General features: G+C 45.1%; 1 protein-coding gene across 1 annotated transcript in view; it reads left to right on the plus strand.

Moving 5' to 3' along the window:
• The window catches only part of cux2 (cut like homeobox 2), an 84598-nt gene that overhangs the window by 12424 nt on the left and 47400 nt on the right, over positions 1-24774 (plus strand). Inside the window, exons 2-3 of the mRNA XM_022751343.1 lie at positions 20024-20134; positions 22656-22703. Coding sequence (XP_022607064.1) covers positions 20024-20134; positions 22656-22703 — 159 coding nt within the window. The remainder of the gene's footprint in view (positions 1-20023; positions 20135-22655; positions 22704-24774) is intronic.

Raw genomic sequence — 24774 nt, forward strand, 5'->3', positions numbered from 1 at the left:
ATAAAAACCCTGTCCTCCGTCTAATCTTCCCTCTTACACATCAAACTTATGCAAAAAGAAGCAATGCTTTCACTAAGGAGTACTTATTTTTTGCTCACTAATGAAAATGTTTTGAATCTCTTTGCTGCGGCGCCAATGGCGTTGTTTTCCTTCTTTGCTCTCTGATTATAGAACTGTATAAACTGGGTGAGATTTTGAATTCTTAGCTGATTGCGTGCCTGTAGCCATGCACTCTCTCTGCTCCCCCTCTCCAGACCTCTTTCTCCTGATAGCCTCCTTTTTTTTTTTTTTTTTTTCTGGTACAGAGGGATGCAGTGCACTTTGCATGCAGTTATGCTGAATAGGTGCTGATGTGTGTTGAAAACAGTTTTGCAGGTGCCTTGCCAAAATGTGCAGTGGATAGGCAGTAACACAACCCTGTTTAATATGCTATCAATCATCCAGTGGATTCCCGTTTGTACATGCGGTATTATGAGTCTTCTCTTCCCCCAGACTATCGTGACACTGCTGGTGTTTAGCTGCTCTCATGTCCTCCAACAGTGTGTCCCTATTGTCTGTTTGTCTGTTTAATATGCAAAGGTGGTCATTCAGGGAGTCATTTTGGACCAGTGTAAACGAATCGGCAACAATGATTAGCTGGCGCTGCAGAGGAAGTGTCCATCATTGTGTTAGTGCATTTGGAGACCATCACTCCTCCCTCAGGTCATCTCGCCGCTGCTCTCTCAGCTTTGCGGAAGACGCTCTCTGAAAAACACCCAAACAGCACCAGAGTAAATACTCTGTAAGTGGAGTTACTTAATGGGAGATTTTGCATGCTTAATTGCGATTATGGATTGAAGGTCCATTAAAAGACATCAGTGTCATGGAGTCCGGCATACAGTTTGAATATACTCGAGATGGATTGATCCATTGACTTCCTGGCTTCTATCTGAGAGAAGTAATTAGAAACAAAGAGCGCAAAACCATTCTGAAGATGATCTGAAAAACAAGAAAATAAAACGTAGTTAGCATCCAGACAGTCCTGTTGCTGATGCTGACCTTTTTGTTTGTTCAGCGTATGCGTACGCAAGCATGCTTCATGGTGGCACTGTAGACGTCCTGAGGGAAATATCAGGCTTATTTATTGGAGCCTTTTTAGCCCCAGCTCAATAGCAGGAGTCTGATGGCTGGGGTACAGAGGGACTATCTGGCAGAGGAGGAGGTGGAGGAGGAGCTGGGCCTGGCGTCAGCCCCACTGACAAGCTCTTATTTACCGTCCAGATCTATGACTCATTTTATGTACCTAATCGTAAAGCACTGAGATTTATCGGAGGTAACGGGACAGTGGGGAATACCCCAGGAGACTGGCAGATTCAGCTCCCTCCCCGTCTGCTCCCCTGGCCGGGCTGTAGGTTCACTCTACCTGGTCCAGCACACCAACACCTTCTGGGAAGAGGCGCGTGTCGGGGCCCAGATGAAAGTCCATATTTCTGCCAGATATGGACAGCTGATAGCTCATCTAATAAAGAAGAGAGGTCATAAAAATTGGATGGGCTAATGGATGACTCTGTGAGGATTAATAACAGCTTATTGGTCAGGTGCAGTGACCTCTTACAGAGCTAACAATACGGTGGCCAACAGGGCTCTCGCTGCATGCAGCACAGCGGTAGATGACCAAAACAAGAAACCAGTGGGTGGGGGGGGGCAGGAAAAGTAAATTGCTCTTATAGCTTTGGGTATCTACTGTATCCCCCCCCCCTATGTTTTAACTTGCCATACCCTGGTTTGTGAAGTGCAGTTGGATTTTGTTGGTTTATAAATAATGTATTAACTTCAGGGAGGAAAAAAATCTAAAGGTTGACATCCTCACTTACCATCATTTTTTTCTCATGTCTGCCACTCCAGTCATGGCAAAAGGGGAAGCAAAAACAAGAAGGTATTATAATACTGCCTTTGTTCTGACAGGAGTGCTCTCGGAGCCTGTTTTATATTCCTGCTGAAAATTAAAATTAAACTTTCATTGTTGTGCATGCTGTTTAATCCAATAACGATCTGATGTAACAAACTGCCGTAATATCTCTCAGCATACTTAATCGGAGCGGACTTAGCCCTGTCACTTTATATTAACCTCTGCTGCAACAGGAGAAGGGCTTCACTAATCTGCCATTGTTGGGTTTGGCAGTCTGTAGCTAGTGCAAAACAGATTTGGCAGTCAGCGCGAAAGTAAAGGCTTTATAATGACAGCAAGGCCTCTCTGCTATTTGAGCTAATAATGTCAAAATCTAATAATGCTGTGGCCCTTGGAATTAGATGGGAGGTGAATGGGTGGGAATAGTGGTGATGTGGAGAAGGATTTCGGAGGGGGGGGGGTTCAGCCGTCCCACCTCCTCTCATTATGTCACTCACTTTTTAGACTGCAAATTGGCAAACAATTTAATCCCTAGTGACCTTTTAAATTCTCCCCATGTGCGGGTGTGTTTGTGCTCACACAGTCATTGGCATGTTTGTCTTGTACTCTTTTAAAAAAAAAAAAAAAAAAAAAAATGTATATGTATGTTGTGAGGACGTTGTGTGAAAGCGTGCCGCATCCTGACATGTGAAGTTTAGACTTGCCATTGTGTTAAAACCAGGATATTAGGTTCGCCAGGAAGCATGTGAGCGAGGGACCTAAAGAGGCTCAGCTAACAGAGTGACCTCACACTGCTCAGCAAGGCAGCATCTGCAGCGTCATCAAAGCACTTGACTCCTGCCCCCCCCCCACCCCCCCGCTTGAACGCAGCCTTGTAACTTAAAACAAAAAGCTGATTGGTTGCTCTCTCAGCCTCCCCTCATCCCCTCCGCTGTGGATGAGGACTCAGCCCGGGAGATAAAATAGCAGTTATTTCTCATGTGCAATGCCATTTTGTCAGTTTGACTGTTCCACTTATTCAGTGTTTTGTGACTTGCTGAGCTTGAGGGGATGTGAGTGCCATTTCGCAGCCAGATCTGAGTTGTGTTGATTGAATTAGACAAAGTCAGAAGATAATTAAGAACCGCAAGGCGCTGCAAAACTGTCTGCTTCCAAACTGGTGAAAATGAGACGCTGCCACATCAATGAGCTAGCTGGCTCTGCTTGATGTCAGTGGTGGGTTATATCAGTTGACACCCTTACCTCCTAGTGCTGGAGCCAGTTTCCTCCTTTCCCTTTAATGTTTCTCCAAATATGATTAATCACAAGCCGTAAAACCGTTGCTTCTGACAGTGCACCACGTTTGCACAGCTTTGTTTGTTTCTTTCATGGTAGTAATATGATCCTCAGCTGCCAAGTGTAGTTAATGGCATAAACACAACCCCAAAGAGGTGTGTCTGGGAGTCAAGTGGGAATCATAACATAGCCCATCATAAATATCTCTTATACTCTACTTCTGCTTTGGTACGTCTTTGCATTTTTTTGCATTTCTATTAGAGTATTTTACATGTTTCCTATGTTGACCTCCTGATATTCTTGAATATATTTCAATAATTAATTTTCCAGTCTTAATCACTGCTAAAATCTCTTTTTTCTTTTTTTTTTTTTTACATCACTGTGTTTTGTCTTAATTACAGACAGAACTGTACTGCACATACATTTAAATCCCTTCCCACTACACCCAACTTTGCTGTATTATTAAGACAAAAGGTGAGGCATGGTGACCTACTGCTTCTTGACTATAAATAAGTAGTTCCCAGTACTTTCCAGTTTTTTTTTTTTTGGAGACACAGTCATTTCTCCAGATCAGACAGTTTGGTAACGTGCAGGCACCTCATGTGCATTCGGGCACTTCTCAGCCTTTCTCTCTTTCTTTTCCACCCATTTTTATTTTCAACCCTATTTTATGGGTGATGGCCATGTTGGGGCTTCTCTTTCTTCTCCATTGCTGGATAGGTAATGTAGCTGCGAGGTTAATGTTGAGAATCGTATAGCTCAGGCACAATAAAATTGACACCGTGAGACCCAGAGAGGTATGTTTATGGCAGTGCCGGGCTATGCGTCTGCCTTTGTGTTTGTGTGAGCCTGAGTGTGAAAAAAGGGGTTGGGATTGTTCGGAAACCCCCAAAGGGGCTGGACTGTAGGCTAGGAGGGTGGGAGAGCAGTGGAACTTGGGGTGTCAGAGGCTAATTTTCAAAGCCACTCACGGGCGCTCATCTCTCACTGTGAAGTGGCAAGCGTGGCAAGTGGCTTGCACGTTGTCATGGATACTAAAGCATGGGACCCCAGAGATGGGGAGCGGGGGACGAATGGCTGCCCTGTCTATAGGATTCCTGTCAGCTCCTGCCTGATAGATGGCATTGACGGATCATTTGTCATACTGTAATTGTTCTCAGCAAACACAGAATACCCACTAGTATAAACAGTAGTGTGCCGCTGGGCTAATAAAGCGGGAAAATGGAAAGGGATTCACTGATCCACTGCCTCTTTCACTTAAAGAGACAATGGCTCTGTTGTGCAGGCAAGGCGGTCTGATTAGAGCTGTGAGGGCTGAGAAAAAGCCTGGCCGAGAGAATAAAACAAGGCAATCATAAAGCAAACGGCAGTCACTTCTCTGTATCGATGTGGCTAGGCGGGGGTGAAGTCTGTGAGAAGTGTTGACAGCTGAGGGAACAACAGGAGTAGGTCTAGGAGTGATTCGTTTTCTCCCCCCCTCTCTATTTGGCCAGTGAAAGGGTGAGGGAGAATGCTTGTCCAAGATAACAAATACAGCAAGTGCAGATGCATAGCTGGGACTAGGAGCTCTATCTGCCAGGCTCGGAGATAGCCGGGCGCCTGAGCCGGGTACAAATGACTCTGGGTACAAAGGTACTATTTGTTCACCCTTGTTTTGGTATGGGCCTTGTGTCTTTGCTATTACTATTCGGATTGACCTAGTGCCATCTCTCTGCTTGGAATGCTCTCTCCTGCCCGGCTTTGTCGGCGCGTAGCGGCGCTCAGACACGCGTGACTGTCGAGGTATGTACAGGACATGACCTGGGATTTCTAATGTGAGCTGGAATTAGCTGAGCTCCCGCTCCACTTTCATCAGTTGGGGATTCTGTGAAAACCCAGAAAAATCCATTCGGAGTTACAGATTAATGTTGCTGGCAGAGTGCCAGGGCAGCAGCTGGACGCCACAGGTCAGAATTCTCCCCACAACACACAGTTTAACATCAGACATCCAATCCCGGATCATTAGGATTTGGTCAAATTAGATGAAGCCTGTCAGGTGCCCACACTCGTCTTCACTTCATACTTACCCAGGGAGCACGTTTCTCTCTCGCCACCGCTCTGTAGTCAGGCTGTAAGCATTTTTATGCAGGAGGCGGTCGGTAGGTGTATGATGTGTTGACTAATGTGTGTGTTGGAGGGAGGCCTGCGTCCTGCAGCCTGCTGATGTTGTGTGCAGAAGCGAGCGGTCCTGGCTCTCCTCGTGGAGCACTTCAGCCCTCTGACTGTACCCTGACACGCTGTGATGCCTGGAGCACTTTAGGCTGACCCGACTACTCACCTCCTGTCTGATGGACAGATTAAAGGACCATTAAGCATAATTACTGTTTCAGTTGAAGAGGCCAACTCATCCTGTCAGAAATGGTTACAAATTGCTGCACCTCTGCCCTCTGTGCGACTCTTAAATTCTGAATTTCATTACATTTGTCTACTTTCTTACTATCTTTACTACAACTTTGGGATTTGACAGTAAAAATGTGTTTGGTGAAGAGAATTGGAAAAAGCAAATGCTGATTAATGTCAGTAAGACTTTGTAATATTTCAGTTATTGTGCATGTGTGTTTCCAGGCCAATCAAAGTGAGCGTGATGGCTGTGTAGAGAAGGGTGACAGGTAGTTGATGTGATCTGGAGTGGAGCGGTGTGAGTGTGTGGTCTGCTGCGCTGTCTGTCTGATTATGTAAAATGTGGTGAGGTGGTGTAACATTGGCTGGCTGTTGCAGTGGTTTGCCAGCTCCAGAGGGCCTGCTGCCAGTTTTACATGTGAATGTGCAGCAATGCCTCGTAATGTTCTCCTCTCTGTATCCATAAGAAAACCCACACTGCCGCCCAAGGGAAATTGGTCGATACCATCAACCCAGCAGGAGGCCCAGGCGGCAGACAGAGTTTTCCCATTTTTACATCAACACTGATGTTTATTATGAGATCTCCCTACTGTAACCTGCCCCACTTGCGCCCCTTCTTTTCTTCATTTGGCCGATTATTACACCCATGGTGAGAACAAACAGTTTCCCTACTTAATAATTCACATCACTTTCATCTGATACTCAGTTACCATGGGCAATTTAGTAGTTGAATAATTTTGTGAAAAATTCATTTATTATCGCTGTGCGTTATGAATCTGGAGAGACAGAGAGTGGAGTGGTGGAGGATTTTAAATTGCGTCTGTGGAGCGAGGGATCCAAGGGTAGGTAATGTGTTCTAATGTTCTCAGCCATATGCATTGTTTTCAGGGCTCATCGGTTTTACATCGATTCCCACTGAAGTGTTTAATTGCATCATGAATATGATCTAATTCTGTCCTTTTCACTGAAACTGGAGCACTCTCTGCAAATGATGTACGGCCTTGACAGCACCACATCAGGATGTATTTTATATGGAATGTAAATTATAGTGTTAAATTAGCCTGGAAAGATAACTAGCTGGCACGGGGGAATGGACTCAACAGTTTAATTTAGTGTCAAAAGGCCGTGAAGGGATAAATCACCTCTCTCTCCCCTCTCCACTATGCCATATTAGGCTTTAATCATTCTCCTTTTCTTGTAATATCACTTGTTTCTCACTGCTGCCTAAGGAGTTCTTGCGAACGACACCACATTTCTTACAGCATCAGTTGACTGTTTTAAAAATGCTTCAATTTGAGCACGCAGAGGACAATGTACTTTTACTGGCTTTTCTTCATGAAAACACTTCATTTAACTTTTCCCAGTGATCCAAAATGGCGCCTGAAGACCTGCAAATCTGGAAATCTGGACTTTTTTTTTTTTTTTTACCAGCAGCAGCAGCAGCAGCAGCAGCATCTTTTTTCATGGTAGCGCTGAGAGAGGACAAAAGCAGCTGAAGAAGTGCAGGTCTTCATGGCAGGAGTCTGGTAGGTGGTGTATTCATGAAACACATGAAAGCCATTAGGTAGGCTTTGGTTTATAAGAAGGACCTCTCCCCATTTCCTGTCCTCAAGGCTGGAGTGTTTGTCTGAGTGGCCTTGCCATTATCCGGAGTTACCCTCCATGACCCTAATAGGCCTCTGCGCCTGGGAGCAGTCCTCTCGCAGCCCGGTCTATCTGGTATGATTGTGTCCTTGACGACAACAACTAGAAGAAACCACCTGGCCAAAATCTGGGTTTTAATGTGAGAACTCACTCGGCTTTGTGTTCCCAGAGTTCTCGCTGTGAATTTACATTCACTTTAATTCATCATCCCTTCGCTTGGTGGGATGGGTGGAAGGATGAAGGGAGAGAGGATCATGGAGGAGCCAGAGGAGCCACATGACACCTTCAGGTGACTTAAATACCTGTGCGGCTTGAGGGATGTCTGGATGGTAATAGTAGTACACACATAGAAACCACTCACCTCTGCACAACCGGGGTACTTCCTTGCTCTTTGAATTCCTCGCACTGTACTGCTGGTTTGACAGCTCTCTGGAGAAAAGAGCCCTTAAATTATCAAGTGGGGCTGTAGTTGTTTTCCTTGTTGTTTTCATCTCTTCGGAGAGGGTTAGGGTGGGCTTTGGGGAGGAATTGGTATGTTAAATGAGCTATGGGAGGTCTGCTGAGTTTTTTTTTTTTTTTTTTTTTTTTTTTTTTTTTGAGTAGGGGGAAGTTCAGTCAGACGAGAATTGCTGCGTTGGGCGTTTGAGGCAGCTGTGTGAAGTCATTTTCCGGGAGTGCAAGCGGGAGAGAGGTGCGGATTAGGCAGCGCCTCTGAGCCGGAACAAGTCTGTCTGGGAAGGGATGAAGGCTACAAACCATAGATCTAATTCCCGCTCACGCTGCTAGACAGCAGAGACACTCTCGCACAGCCAGTGTGAGTTAGGCCCATTTGCTCCCCTCAGTCTGAAGCGAGCGAACACGGGAGCAGACGGGGAGAAGTTGACAGACTCCTCACATCCTGCCCTCTCTCCTGACTCCCCGTGCTGTTTCCAGCCCACCTCCAAAAGCTGTCTCCAGCTCGCGCTCGTTTTTTTTATTGTTTCTTGTGCTGCAGGTCTTTATTATTGCTGACATTAACATGAACACAGTGCAAAAACAGGTTCCACTGTAATCCTGGGAGGGGGAAAAAGGGCATTCCACAGGCTGTGCAGAAAATGTTTGCACCTGTGGCCCCATTGATTGCGTGCTTGAAACTCCATTGCTCTGAAGTTCATGTCTTTTTAATGTGTGTAATGCTTTGCCTCAGGTCATGCGATTGCCCTGAGGTTAAGGAAGGTTCATGAAGGCGTGTGCAGTGGTGGATTAGCCGATTTTGCCATCCTCCATCTTCTGCCTACCTTACAAACACAGCCTCCCTCTCTCCGCCTCCACGTGCACCAAACCAAACCTAGTGCCCTCTCGTCAGCACACCAAAACCTGACCCCAGAGCCATGCAATGCAGGGCTGGGATCAATGTGGCTGACCCAGATACACTGGGTCAGCCGCTGACCTGAATTAACCCTTGAATGCTATCAATCATGTAACTAATGATGTCCAGGAGCCTGCAGGCTCTGTGGCACTTGCACCTAAAATGTAAGCAGGGTTTTCCCCTCAACTCCACTACAGTTATAACACTTATTTCAGAGAACCTCCAAAAATCAATGGGATTGCTTTAGTTATTAAGGCTGGTTTTTAGAGCTCTGTTACTTGTGAGGAGGAATGGAGATGTTGGTGTGAGGGCCCCCTGCTCTCTCCCCGTCGTGCTTGTCTCTCCCATCACAGCCCTCTGCACCCTGCGTGCCCAGTAATGAGTTGTATTACATGCTCTGTGGTGGGCAGGTCTTGTGTTCGGAGGCTGTATTCAATTTTTGTACTGTGAATAGAGGGGAAGGCTCTTTGTGTGTCTTTGAGAGGCACTGAATTGAAACGGTGTGCACCGAGTGAAGCTGATGAGGAGAGAGCGAGTCCTGAGAGGAACATGTGGATGCCTGGCAGGCAGCGAAACACTGTAGTATGTTTGTGTGCACTTGTGCGTAGACATGTATCTAACAGTGTGTCTGCAAATGATCTCTGTGTGCCTGCAAATGCCTTCTGTGTGCTCACTGCAGAAGGATTTCAGGGAAGTTTGCTGCTGAGCTGGATATGAGTCGAATTAGCCTTAGTTATTCAGTTTACTTATCCCACATTTCCAAACGGCCTGCCAACAGTTAGTGTATATTATATGAATGAAAATCTACTCCAGTCTCCTCATTCATCACTTGAGCCTCTCATTGTGACCCTTTTATAAGGACTGGCGAGGGTCCTAGCTATGGGCTAAGTGATTTTATGAGCAGCATCATGGGGCTCAGGTCTTATTCCTTTTTGTAGGAATGAATTTTCTACTTAGATGGCAACAAACTGCATTTGCACTTAAAACATATTCTGTAATCTTCTGTTATTTTACATACAAATTGCATCCTGGGCGATGCATTCATCATTGCTCATATCCAGCCCACTCTTAAATGAAAAATGTATCTGAGATGAATAATGGATCCCTCCATAGTATAATTTTGTGTTACTTGAATATAGTCGAGAGTTTCTCCTCTGCCTTATCCTCTAAATTTCCCCCCTCGCCTGGATGATGTTTTAGAGGGAGATATGAAGAAAAATTACTTTTTTACATTGGTTATTGTTTACCTGAGAATTTTCACAATATGAAGCCTCTTCAACGCTCATAATATGTGGAATATAGCATCAGAAAAAGTAAAGTGTCTTTGCAAATCATGGTGCATCGACTTCAGAACACGTTTCAACGCCAATCAATCATGATCATGTACCGTACCGTGTAGCATCTTATAAATGTAGTCCAAGGAACAGTTGGTAGGGGTATGGTTTGTAGCTAGCTAGTGCACACAGGTGCCGCTGTAGTGGCAGTGTTGGAGGGTTCCTCTGAGGTCTATGGGTGGGCAGCCTTGTGTGAAGCCGGGAGAATTGAGGTTGAGTAGCCGAGCCCTCTGTCTTTATCTCTAATTACATGGTGGGGCTTGGGGAGATTGGGCAGAAGTGTAAAGCCCCCACAGATAGCTCTGTGGCCCCCCTGGCTGTAACACAGCAGGGTCTGAGGGTGTGAAGCAGAACCACGTCTGGTGGGGCTCTAATCCCACCACAGACATTCTCCCCGGGGAGCCCCTGGTTTTGTCTCCTCTGCACGGCAGCTCCGCAGTCTGCCACATTCCAGCCCGCCGCTGGGGGAGAAGCACGCCACGGCTCCGGCAGCCCACTCTGTCGTGCTCTACTTGCTCCTGTCGTTTTTTGTCGTCCCCAAAGTTTCCCAGCCCGTCCTGGGAGACATCCTGACACCGAGTTGCAGATGGGAAGCATTGGACCGAGGCAGCTGGTGTCACAATGTGGATTGGAATTCACAGTTGGGATAAAATATGAAACAAATATGTCATTATACATATGTTTTCCACAGTTTGTTCATCCAGCTGTTTCCTTGCTCAGCCCCCCCCCCCCCACACACACACAGTTGCTCTCAGTTGCCTTGCCATATAAACCTGTGTAGGGTTCACTGGTAACAGTGCATGATTTGTCCCATTCTGCCCCGTGTTTCTGGCTCCAGTCACTTAAAAGCATCACTGTCTGTAGCTGTCACTTCACTCTGCTGGATCTTTCAGAGCAGTTCTGTGCTTTGGAATTGAATGTTTACGCAGTTTGTTGTTTTGATGATATGAGGCAACACTATCAAAGCAGAGCACAGAACATACTTCACTACAAATGAAGAAGGCAGAATTATTCCCAGTCAGTTAAGTGTCCTTTGATTCCTTTGCAAGTTTAATCTGCAGAAATCGATAAAAGGATGCATGTTGGGCTTGGGAGTCAACAGCAGCAGTGTTTGATGGGTAAACGGACAACCAAATGGATGATGTGGGGGAGCATTCATCTTTCTTTGCTAAATTGGGCCGCTAGATCCCGACTAATTGATTGATTGCATGACTTGCTGATACAATCAAAGCCTGGCCTGATTTATGGCGATAAATCGATTGATTAATAAGGTTTTCTGTGCCGGGGTTGGTCCGTGATGGCTGGTGGGGGTGGGTGGGGGTTGGGGGGAGAGACACCTCCAAGTCACACATCCGTCTCGGTGCCGTCAGCCTTGTTGGTTTAGTGTGGTAATAAGAAAGGCCTGGATCTCCCTGCTGACATTTACAAAGAGCCGGCTGGCTATGACCCGCTCCCTAGATTAACCTCCACTTGTTCTCATAAGCACCACTGATATTAAAAGATGTGGAGCAGCAGCAGCCGGGGAAAAAATGAAGTGTGACTTTTTTTCGGTTCACCGTTTGCATACATCATTAGGGGGGAACAACAAAAATCAATTGCACATTCCAGAATAAATAAAAACAAATATCTTGAGCGGCGTAATGCGAGGGCCTCTTGTTGACTCTTTCCAGATTACATTTAGCCGGGTGTTTAAACGCTGATTTACAGCAAGATGGAGTCCATTCCCCGCACTCGCCTGCCTGTCTGCCTGCCTGTTCAGAATATGAAATGGAAGTTAAACACTGTGAATCTCCAGTGTGGGGAGGAGGGCTCTGGACGTGTGGGCAGTGTAGCATCAAATAGATTGTGTTTCCTCCCGTGTAAACGCCTAATGTGTGCCGAGTGCTCTGACACAGATGAATGTAAGGAATTTGCTGTAAAGACTTTACGGCCCTTTTGAGAGACGTGGCTGGGAACTGGTAGCGTGGAACCTGCTCCACGCCCCCCTGACCACATGTACATACACACACGCTTGCACAAGTGCTTACACATGCACACATGTCAAGGCACACAGCCCTCCAAGGAGAGCAGCTACATCAAACTGTTAAGGCTGGCGCGGACACCGGGGATACTTTTTATTTGCTTTGGGTCAGAAATGGCGGCCCTGATGATGTGATGAGAATTATCTCACAGACCTGCTCCACACTGTGTGCTCTGTTATGGCAGAAAATAATCCTGCTGATTCTCTTGACCAAGCTTATCATTTAATATATGAGAGCTAGCTTCTTCCGCAGAACAGGACAAATTATAAAGTGATTCATGTATAAACTGCCCTTTCAAGTGGCTGCTCCTATTCTGCGGCAACGGAGGGCGTCTGCCAGATCTTCAAGCCTTTGTGACAGCGCTCAGAGCTCCTTGTTGTCAGCAGCGGTTTTATTCCCACTCTCACCGCTCTATTTAGATTCATTTATTTTTGGTTCAAATGCTGTAAAATGAAAGTGTGATGGAGAGAAGGAGGGTAAAGGAGTGTTCCCTCTCTCTCAGACAGGTGGCCCTGGTTTATGTCGCCAGGCCCCAGGGGCCCTGCTAACTGAGTCTGAGCGAGAGGTGGGACCTGTCTCTCAGTGCTACACAGGTGGTGTGAAACACAGCCCTATCTCCACACCTGAAATATTCAGATTCTTCCAGCGGCGTCGCTTTGATCTTGCTGCAATCGACAAGGGAAAACGGAGAGAGTAGGGGGGAGAAAACAACAAAAACAAGAGGAAGAGCAGCACACCTGAGAGCGAACAGATTGACATTTCTTAAGAGAGAATAAACAATCGCGGGTTAGCTGTGTTGCATCGCTGCAGCTCGTCGTTTCAGGTGAAAGTGGGCCATTGCGGTGATGGCTGCATCTATGGAGCCTTCCTTCCCCTCCCACTAACTGACCTCAATGGTGGAGCTTCACAGAGACGAGCCCCCCACAGTGCACTCTTCTTCTCTCACTTTGAAAGAAACACAAAAACAAACCTTGTCCCCAATTTTATTGTTCAAGTTCGACATCTTTGCTGCTCTCCTAATATTTTATGTGCCCCCCCCCCCTCAAAAAGAAAAAAAAAGAAAAAAAAAAAGAGTTATAGCTCTGCAGGTCTTTGTGTTCGGAGCGCTGGCTGTTTTTCCTGCTCCTGGCTATTGTGGAACCTCCCTGTTGCTCCTCCACACTCACGTCTTCATTTGAGTCGATCATTTGAGTTTGACTGAGGTTATCATGTCTTCTCCCAGGTTTCAACCCACTAGTCTGCTAATGAATCATAGGACTGTGTAATTAGTCATCCGGCATGTACCACACAATGACAATAGACACCCTGATTGTAACCCCAGAGTTTGAAAGGAGCAGGACAATGGTCGGCCTTAATGATGATAAATAAGGTGTTGTAATTGGCCTTCGTTTGGAGCATTCAGTCATAGACTGTAATTTGAAGTTTCTAATCGGAGGACATTTAAAGTTATTCATTGGGTTCAGAGTGGATCCAGGATTGTGTGAAAGGGCTGTAATAAGATGTTTTCATGATACCTCTTGATACTATTTTGAAAAAAAAAGACTTGACAATAAATGGAATTAGAGCCTCCCTGATCATGCTAAGTTGTGTTACTAATATAGCAGTGAGAAATAAGAAATGTGTGTGTGCATGTGTGTGTCCAAGTGTGCATGTTGGAATTATAGAGAGGGAAGTGTTGACAAGTAGGCTGTGCTCTGGTGCATCAGGCGCCAAAAACTCTCTAAATGAAGCAGGGTATGACGAATAATGGCTGACAACACCAGTCACACCTTTTGCTGATGGTTGTAATGCTCACACGCTTCTCCTTCCTTTTGTAAGATTTAGCATGCTGTTTGAAGACAGCCTGACTGACTGGGGATTAATTATTTTGGATGATTTATCAGACTTACCAGTCCAGAGTTTAGAGAGGTGTCAAAATGAAATGTGATTTTCCTCGTTTGTAAGTCCTCACAATCTATACTCTGCCTACATATTTCTGCACGGTGCGGTTAGTGCAGTGTTGCTGCCGCTGCTGCTGCAGAGTGGACAGCAGAGTGTGCAAGTAATCTGTGAGGTCACGGGTTCCCAACCTGGGGATCAGGACCCCACGAAGGGAGCGCTAGATAAATCTGAGGTGTCATGAGACAATTGTGACGGGATAGCAAAGCAGAAAAAAAACACTCGCTTATCAAGATTATGTTTTCCTTTATAAAACATCTTTTAATTGTTGCTTTTTGTGATGCAAATTATGAGATAATTTTATCTCTTCAAGCCCATAAACATTTTTAAAATAACCACTTTTCGGTTGAATTGATTGCAAGTAATAGGCATATGCAATCACTGACAGTGGGTTGCAAGTGCACTGCTTAATTTCATAGTTTCACATTTAGAGAAAGATGCATATTCGCTTTCTTCCCGACAGGTAGATGAAAAAACCAGTGGTATCAGCTTTCTCGTCTCTCTTTACACTGTCTACGTACAATAAAGGAAAAAAAAAACAGCAGCATAAATGTTACTTTAGCATTTACCTTTGTAGTTTTTTGGCGATTGACATCATACCTGGCAACTTAACCTTTCCTGAGTCATCATAAAGGGGTAAACTCCACCCATCTGGCACTCGCAGCAGGTTAAAACAAACCCTTCTATGCAAATAGTGTTTGACGCAGGTGTGGTGCGGTCCAACAGCAGTGTGACGGTGGTGTGAATTGGAGCAGCTCTAGTTCAGCTGATGGAGAGTAAAAGTGAAGGAGCAGCAGTCGGTGGTAAACAGATGGAGGGAGATGCCAGGTGATAGCAGCCCCCCAGTGCTCCCTGTCAGAGGCCGCATGCTCAGCTCACGTTCCGAGCGCCGGGTCATGGAGGTCAGAGGCTCCTCCCGCTTGACTCTGTCTGCCTGGATGGTCCAATACACGCACACGCACACACACACACACACACACACGCTGCCAGCCTGTTCTGCCCTTAACTGATGCTCAGCCCAAGGAGGCCAGATAAGAGTTCGTTTTGGATCTTTCATATGGACAGGCGCCAATGTCCCCGCACCACTCCACCCCACCCCACACCCCCTCACAAAAACTACTCCCTCCTCCCTCAGTTGCTGGGGGTGGGGGGGTGGGGGTGGGGGGGGGGTTGCCAGTAATAATGTTGAGGCCAGACTAGACTGCAGTGATTGGGGCCATTGATTGTGGTGATTTGATTTATTGATCAGTCCCCCCTCTCAAATGTGGCGTCTGAGATGCGGGGCTAATCTGAGGCAGCTATGGACAATCTTGTGCCTCCACAGAGAATGGGAGGCGATAAGGAATGTATGAAAGGAAACTACACTTATCTTAATCACACACTGGTCCCTGCTCTGCCTCGCTGCAGCCCCTGTGCGCGGATGTCAGCGCACATGTGTCTCTGTGCATGCGTGCGTGCGTGTGTGTGTGTGTGTGTGTGTGTGTGTGTGTGTGCCCACCCGCTCTTTTGTGCGAGACCTTGCGTGCGAGTGTGTGTTTTTGCGTCGGTGTGCGAATGCGGTGGGGGTTGTGAGGCAGTACAGTCACCAGGCAGAACAGAGTGGATCTATAAATTGATGGAATTCAAAGCCTCCAGCATCGATTACCATTATAACAAACAGCAGCACACAGAATGTCTGATTATTTTTAGACAAAGATTCTGTGCTCTCAGCAGCAATTCTGCTGATGCTGTCACACTTTCAGACATCTGCCTATGATTGCAATTAGATGGGATACAAAAAGAAAAATAATACCCCATCTGCATTTTCCCCACTCTCCTCCTCCTCCCTATTTTTTCCTCTTTAATTTGTGCCGTCCAAGCCCAGTACACACAATAGTGATTTTGACTCAGTCTACCTCATTGCAGTACCTTGGTAGTTTTTTTTTTCCCAGTTGTCAACATTTTCCACCATGGGTTGTCTTTGTGAAAGGCTAGAAAATAGCTTACCACTACAGATGTAATCAAGATGAGCTAGGTTTAATGAATCAATGTCAAATCTGCTCCGAGACAATACATTAGTGAGCCCTGCAGTTTACTTAAAACATTCACACTTGCACAGATTGTTACAGTACATAGTTCTGCTCCCATTTTTGTCGAGGGCAATTTTCGCTTTGAAGATCTGGATTTGATTATAACAGTTTTTACCCTCTGTTTGCTAAAATAGACATAACTTGCCAACCATCATTTCGATGAAACATAGCACACTTGAGAAACAGCTTATGTTATAATCCTCAGTGCTTTGTCGTTTTTACAGATTTGTTGCCACTCCTGGCCTCCATTTATCTTGCCCAGTTTATCCCTTCACCCAATCAAGTCTGAGGGGACCACTCCCTGCACTTTTTGCAGCAACAAACTTGCATCAACATCTTGATCATATAAATGGTATAAATGGCTTCCTGTCAGGTCATGTGAGAGCTCCACTACTGGACACTGATAGGGCGCATCTTCAGTCCCGCTGTGTCAGAGGGACGGTGCCTACAAAGGACATGTGAGTCATGGTTTCACATTTTTCCCTTTCCTAGTGTCAAGCAGTTCATTGAGTTTCAAGTCCATTTACTGGCTGCCAATAGGCTGCAGGTCTATCCTGTTAAAGCCAATAAGCTTCTTGTTTCTTGGTCTTTGTTTTCGAGTCAGAAGTCCCCAAGATTGCTTTCCCCTCACAGATTGACTTGAGACCGCTAGGACCGGTTTCCATGCTCAAAATCCCTCTTTCCTGCCCCTCCAGCCCCAGTGACAGCTCCACCCTCCCCAGGGGAAACTCATCAATTATGGCTGGATGTTTGACTGGCAGAGGCTTAATGACAGGAGCTCTGTATTGACCCGACTGCCACACACTGAAAATTTGGTCCCAATCGTCCTTTTTAAAACCTGTCAAATGATTACCGAGAAGCTCTTCTCTGCACAGCCAGTTGAACTTGCCCTGCTCCTCTCTCTCTCTAAGTGGTCAAGACATCAGAAGCAACATGTTCATGCAAATGATTTCATGAAGGATGAAGCTCAACATAATGGAAGGAGATAAGTGAATTTTATCAGGGATCTCAAAGGTGCCCTGGTTGTAGGTTGAAATGGATCACGTCTGATTAGGAAGCAGAGGAAAAATCTTCTTTAGTATCTTTTGTCTCCTGAGATAACGTTGCAAAACACTGCGGAGTTCCTCCCATCATCAATCTGAGGAAGACAACCAAAGTAGCAAACAGTCTGTTCTGCTTCACTTCGTTTCAGAAAGACACTAGGTTTCATTTGATGGGCTGTTGCCCAGGCTTCCCTTGCTCATAATGGTCTAGAAACTGTGGGGGTGCTTTGAAAATAACCGCACCATTATGATTGCACTGTTTGGCTTGCATACAGCATAAGTATTCACCATTCTCATCAGCTGAGCCGCAATAAGAAGTGAACCCAGCTCTACACTGAGGCCACTGAAGCACTGGCGGACTTAGAATCGCCACACTGTTATATCTTAAGTACTTATAAAATCCACTCAGTCACTTCTAGAGGAATTTTCTCTTGGCAAGATTAGCCGGTCTGGGGCCATTTGAATCTAGTGGAGGTTGGCCGGCTTCTGAAAGCCCTCTCTCTAATCTGCAGGAAGGCTCATCCCAGATGGACTGTAAGGCCTAACAGGAATTTATAAAGTCCTGTCGCCTTATCCTGTACAGCCGTGGCCTTTTTCAGTGACAGTACGATTTACCAGGAATGACACATTTCGCACTAACCAAATGTATCGTAAACATCTGGATACTTTCTGAGTGTAGTGATTTTTAAGTAAGAGGAGCAGTGGTGGTAACCAGTTGTTAAAATGTATATTTCCTGTATTTGTTACAAATAGGAAATAGGACAAGAGAACATGGTGTCTCTTGGGCTTGGTGAGACTGTCCTCTCCAGAAAAATACTAGCGTTGCTAATACATTTTTCTAGCACTTCAGCCGCTCATTCACACACACACACACACACACACACACACACACACACACACTCATACACTGATGGCAGCAAGCTACCATGCAAATAACTGCTCCACATGTAGATATGTAGGGATCATTTTAAGCTAACGAAAGCACAATGATTCTTAGTTTCAGGTGATGATACACTAATGAAAACATTCCCATTTCTGCCTTTAGATCCCCCTAAAACCTACACACTGGACCTTTACATGTGTGAACTGTTTTCAGAGATTTCCATCTTCAGTAGGAACCAGTGGGCTTGGGGATGAGTGCCACAGACAGTGTAGGGAAAGTATGAAAGTATTGACATATAGACTAACCCATGAAAGCAATGACTGTTAGAGAAGCAAGGGTGAAAGTAGCATGATTATAAAGTGTGACTTTGGCACACTGGACATTGGAGACCACTAATTGTATCCCATTTCCTTCCAACATTCAACACTAGTTTTAGTTGCCCCAAACTTGAATAAATGTTAACTTTTGTGGTGGCAGATCAGAAGCCATGCATATTGATCATTTTTTTGGTCATGTGTGTTTTGGACTGCACCAACAAAGGATGTCGACCTCTCCATGGGGGCGCCAGGCCACAAAAAGCTTATATATTACCTTGGATGGTAATGATAAATGATTTATGTCTTTTTGGTAAGGTGTGATTTCTCTGAACTTTTGTAATTTATTGTTGCTGGTAGAAATGTATTACTTGACTAATACAGTGTCAAGATTGTCACAATTAAATGGCCACAAGACTTACGAGCGGCACAGCGTCAACAAACCTTTACCACCAAGGTGATATAAGCCAGGTTTGTTGCTCATGGACACATTGGCAAGTTATAATGTTATAGTGTAGCATCTCAGCTCATAGCCATGCGTCTCACGTCAGCCTGTACACTCAGTCCTACTTTAGGCCACTTTCTGACTCTCCAGTCCAGGGACTTGAACCATCAGCCCTTCAATTAACGGCGTACTTCTGACCGACAGGCTGCCACAATCTCATGAGGCCACCGCTGTTGAAGTTTCACCCTTCCATTTTCTCTCTCTTTTTTTCTTTTTTTTTCTTTGTGTGATGATTTATTAAATTGCCTTTAAGTAAGACTGCAGATTAATTAAAACACAGTCAATTTAATTTCCCGGCGTCATATATAAATTCACAGTGGTAATTGAATCCCCTACTCCACTTTTATATTGTAACCCAGCAGTTACAAGAGGAGATCCTCATCAATTACCGGGAACCACAGTCAAAACGAAGAGGAGGTGAATGCACAGTTGTCTGTTACAACTCTGCTCAGAACAGGAGAGTAGAGTTTGAATCTGTTTTCCTTTTTTTTTTTTTCCTGTTTGCTGAAAGAGCCGGGAATTGGATGACTGATCGATAATATCGGATTTGCGGATGGCATGTGGTGCAGCTGAGTCCAGCATGAATGCAAGGTTCTGATGAAGGGCCTGCTGCACAGACAGCTCTGAATAGTGGATCAGACATGTTGCCGGGGTGGAACTCTCATTTCGTATAACACAAGCATGTAAACAACCAATGTGCAGAGACATTAATGGAATAGCGATCAGGGCTGTTGTTGTAGCAAAAAGGGTAATTTGGTTAAAGCTATGGAGGCTGCTGTCATGTATTGAAAATCAGTGTGGGATCAATATAAAGATCGGTGCAGGCGAATGTAGAGAGATTGAAAAGAAGCTGAAAATAGATCTGACCTGTGGTAATTACGACAGCAGGCGAGGTGTTTGTGTGTTTGAATCAGGTCTTGGCCGGGCTTAAAAAACAGCCCTTCATTTCAGGAGGAAGCTCTATTTGTTTGTAAGGGTGTTTGTCAGGTTATTGGGTCTCTACACGTGACTCAACCCCCCCCCCCCCCTTTTCTCTCTCTCTCACTCACTCACTCTCTCTCTACCCCCTCCCTCTCGCCCCACTCCCTCACTGGCGCTCTATAGCCGTTGCAAGCGTATTGATTATTTCAAATACTGATTATCTAAAAGGCCTTCTGCTACTGTAGGCATTGGATTTATTTTGGCTTAATTATTTATGGGCCAGGGCTAGCTGTAAGTATTACTGCTGTGAGATCATGAAGGATTACATTGTTAATATTCAGCAGTGTATTTTTATTTATGTACACTCTAAGCTTTACTGGATGAGCGTTGGCAGGCTCCCTAAAGTGCCGTCTCTCTCCGCTCTCTTCCTCTCACCGTTCCTCTCTTTTGTGTGTTCATAGAGGGAGCTAAACTCTGTAGCATCTGAGCTGGCGGGTCGACAAGAGGAGAGTGAACATTCCCACAAGCACCTGGTAGAGCTGAGCAGGGAGTTCAAGAGAAATGTCCCTGAGGTGAGTCTAGCACCCCACCCCCCTCCCACCTCCCCACCCCCCACACATTTTCTTATAACTCCACGTGTCGTTTTCCTCATCTTCACTTCAGCAGGTACCCGACTGTCTGCATCACCGCCGCTGCTCGAGCCCCCGCACATACTTTTGTGCAGGGAATTATTTATTTCTTTTGTAAAAAAACTGCATTAGTATATACTAACAGATTGCAACACAATACAACACTTGTGAGCAGCCAGGGTTATCCCCCCCCCCCCCCCCAATCCCTTCCTTGTCCTCTTCCAGTTTCTCAATTAATATTTAAATGCTGAGGCCTTGCAGTAACGTTAGCCTCTGGCTGGGTGGGATGAGAGTCCAGGGGGCTAATTTACAAAGGGTAAGCACAACTTTGCTGCTTACTTTCAACTCTTAAGCTAAAGCACCAGTCAGAATTGGCAGCTGATATTGAGTTTCTCCAAATTTCTGTAATGTAACAGGAACAGGTGTCTCTCCGAACCTGTAAGGAACAGCACTCGACTGCCCCCCCCCCACCCCCACCCCCAACGTGACTATAAGAAACACACTTTCTGTGCTACTTTTAGATAGATTTGCATTTTTTTAGATCAAAACAAGGCTCACAAGCTCACGTGTACGTTGAATGAGTGTTCTGTAATTGTTCCCTTTTGTATCCTGGCCGCAAAGAGATCCCTTTCTAAAGTGAGTCCAGTGAGAGAGGAGGGACAAAATCCACAGTCCATAGATCCTACAGTTCAGCCAGAGCTAATATGAGGCTTCAGCAGTTTGAGGTAAATAAATTAAGTGGACATCTTCTAAAATTACAGTCTGTTTTGTACAGAATTCCCTCTTTGTGTCACTATGCCTCTGCTAAGAAAAGAAACACACCGACTTTATTCCTCTAACTCACACAGCTGCAGCATCGTGTTAGCTTCAGCTTAACTTTAAAATAACATTTAGCACAGAACGAGGATTTCATCCCACAATCGCCTCCTGTAATATCTCCAGAAAGAGATCTCTTTACATGTGCCAGTATGAACAGGAGAGAGAATTACAGCTACCTGTAACTCTTTCAATGTACATATGGGCATGTGTATGTAATATTAGAACAGACTTGAAGAAACGTGAACCTAGGGCTGAACGAGGAAATATGCACAAAAAAACCATATTGCGATTATTTGGCAGATATTGTGATAAAAGTCACTATTTCAGTTGGAATAGTCATTTTTGCAATCAATGATAATAAATAAAATGCGATTTTTGTTGGGCGCCAAACAATCATATTCCTTTATGTGTGGAGAATATGATCTGTAGCACAGCGCTTCATTTATGGTCCATTGTGACACATTTTAGCCTAAAAAAAAATCCCAAAATTGCAGCAATTTGGACATTGCAGTTGGCCATATTGCGATTTCGATAATATTTCGATTAATTGTTCAGCCCTATGTGAACGTATCCTGTAATCTTCCCATCTTACCTACTTCACACACCCCTCCACTTGGTCAGCAGTGATAGTGTAAAAGCGTACAATAGTCTTATCCAACATAAATGGCAGATTAAGCTAATACATGAAAAACAACTAAGTAGACATGCACATGCTGCTGCTCGTAGCGTTATCCACATGTACTCCACCTCCCCGGGCGGCACTGAAGTTTATACTGAACTTAAGTTAGAACTGTTCCCGTTAACATGTCTCTCTACCAGACAAATGCAATTGATAAATTAATATGCTAACTGTGTAGCCGTGATAATCTTATGTGTCAGTTTTTTTTTATATACACCATCATTTGAAATAACACGTTGAGAATTTAACTTTATGTTTGCAGTCCGCGCATCACTGTGTTGTTTTTCACTCTTTTCTGCTTTATGTTTAGAACGTGTCAAGACCTCATTCTACCTTACTTTTGTAAGGCAAAATGGCAATTAAGGTATTGAACTGAATACACCAGAAGCTAAATCTATGAATGATATAGATATGAATTAGTCTTTTTTTTATCATCCTCTTTGAAATGATCATCCATTGACATCTAGGCAAAAGTCAAAGAGAATATTTTTATATTTAATAAATGAGCCCTCCGGCTATTTGCTGTGGCTATGCTGCCTGCCTATCTCAGCCTGAGTATGCAGTGTAGTGCTGTAATCTTGACAGTATAATACAGGCGTTTAAGACAGGATCAGGCTGTCACCACTGGCAGCACAATCCCCTTACCTGAGGCTGTGGGAGCTCGCACAAGTCTGAATCTCTGAGCTCTAACGCAAGCTAGTGGAAAGCCCCACTTTTCAAACATGCCCACTCAAACCCTTTAGGTTTAACCACTAATACCCACACCCTATAACAACATACCTCACTCGCACACACATGCAGTGTAAGAGGAGCTATGGAGAGAATCCATTAACATTAAAGATTTTCAGTCGTCTTTCTTATGGAGCCGTTTGTGCCTCACTGGGGCCAGTCTGATTCGTGAACAGGTGGGGCATCTGCAAAATGAAAAATGCTGAGACAGAGTTTGCTTTTTTTGTCTGTGCATAGGAAGTCCGGGAGATGGTGGCACCTGTTCTCAAGAGTTTCCAAGCTCAGGTGAGTCCCACGCTTTTGCCTTTTACAGGTATACGAAACATTTACAGTGTCTACAGAATAAAACACAGAACCTCTGGACATCGCTAAGTAGCTGTAGCTTTTGTAATAATGATTTCCGCGTTATAATTTACTGAAACAAGAGACACTCCTGCTAGATATTCTACGTACATTGACCAGTGCAGATCGCTCCTGGAGCGAACGATCTGATAGATAGAGGGAGGAATCCATGGCATACTTTTCATGTTACTGCTCATCTGCTGCTTATTGACTGATGCCTTTTCTGTCAAAGTGAAGTAGCATCTATCTGCCATTAGATGATCAGATATCTGGCTTCTCATATTTTCTTGGCTGAGACAAGCCCTCATTTCCTGTTGTGATGGTGCATTCACCGTGCCCCCTCTGACGTCGCCATATTGAAAAAGTCATCTGATACCTACCAAGACTCTGCTCCAGCCATTAAACCAAGGTCATAAATCACATTTGTGAGCTGCGTTATGGTCCGCAAAGCAGAGGCTTATGGAAATGATACCACAAATATGTTTCCAGTCTCGCTCTCCCCTCTAAACTCCTGCTCAGCGCGAACCTGAAAGCCCTATCATTGGTAAACATGAGAACACTCAGCATGGATTGTTCAGTTCGCTTGGAAGTGATTATTGGCAGCTTCTTTTTAATGCTTTATAATTGACTATGCCCAAGCAACTGTGCTCCCTGGCAAGAGCCATCACATTCAATACTACACTACGCAATACTCCGTGGTTGATTTGTGTGCTAATTCAATTACTCTAACTGTAAAGTCGCACAAATATCAGAAGCACCCTTCCATATCTTTATTGTGCAAACAGAAACCCACAGGATTAATTTGAGCACCATTGATGTCTGACAACTGGGGGTCTGGAGATGTTTCATAGTAGATAAAATAGATGGCTGATAATGAGCGATGATTTTTTTTTTTTCTTGTTAGCTGCAGGCCTCTCTGGGTACCTCTTGGTCTCTCTTGTGTAACTTCCACGGGCTCATGTTCTGCACATTGATAAGTACGCCAGCTAGCAGTGGAAAAAGAAGCCCCGGCTATTTTTTGATCACGAGGTGCAGCGAACAACTCGGCACACCATAATAATATAATCCTCTGGTGCTTTCTGATACACTTTGACCTTATTGGTAATGTCAAACAGCTTGCGGAGGCTTGTGAACTTTACCCAGCGGTAGTCTGCACGACCTCAGTGTAAGCTGTGGGACCTGGACCTGCTGCTGCAGGGGGAGAATGTGTGGAGAAGGTGGAGTTGGATGTGCTTGTTTGGCTGTGTGGTTTGGGATAGACTAAAGCTCCCCTGCAGCTGCACTGTACAGGTGGTGAATGGTAGAAAAGTCCTGGTGTGTGTGCGTGTGTGTGTGTGTGTGTGTGTGTGTGTGTATGTATGTGTGTGTGTGAGGATGCATATATGTGAGAAAGAACTGGGTCCTTCCCTCCACCAACCCCCCTGCCCCCCCCTCTCTCCCAGTTCGGAGGCCCACAGGAGTGCCTCATGGTATTTGGACCCTCATCATGCCACTTCTAAAGGAGAAGTCGGCTCCTTTGAAGTGTTTGCGACATGACAGGTTCTCTTTCTTTTCTTTTTCATTTCAATGTTCCCCACCCACTTTCTCTCTCTTCTCCCGTCCAATCTCGCCTTCTAATTATCGCTAACCAGGCGACTGATTAGAAACACGTTGCCGACCTAGTTTTTCTGTGGAGCTGGAGGAGGAGAAAGGGTTAATCCCAGAGCTGGTGGCTGTCATTGGTCGCTTCCCTCCTTCTTCTCCTCTTTTTCGTGCTGCTCTCCTCTTTCTTTCCCTGGAAGTTTGCTAATGAGGTCCCGTCAGAGCTGAGGAGAGGTGTTAATTTGGCCTTGTGAAGTAGGAAGGAGATTAAGGACAGTGAGGAGCTGAGTTTACGGCTTAAAATACACCGCTGTCCTTATTAATCCACAGGGCCCTGGGAGACCGGCGTTTTTGGTTTTATAATGAACACTGTCTTATAATGAAGGTAATTTTAATAAAAATTTACGGTGTAGAAGAGGAGATGGTACATGTC

Source organism: Seriola dumerili, unplaced genomic scaffold, assembly GCF_002260705.1.
Source record: "Seriola dumerili isolate Sdu_G_001 unplaced genomic scaffold, Sdu_1.0 BDQW01000017.1, whole genome shotgun sequence".
In the NCBI taxonomy this organism is placed as follows: domain Eukaryota; kingdom Metazoa; phylum Chordata; class Actinopteri; order Carangiformes; family Carangidae; genus Seriola; species Seriola dumerili.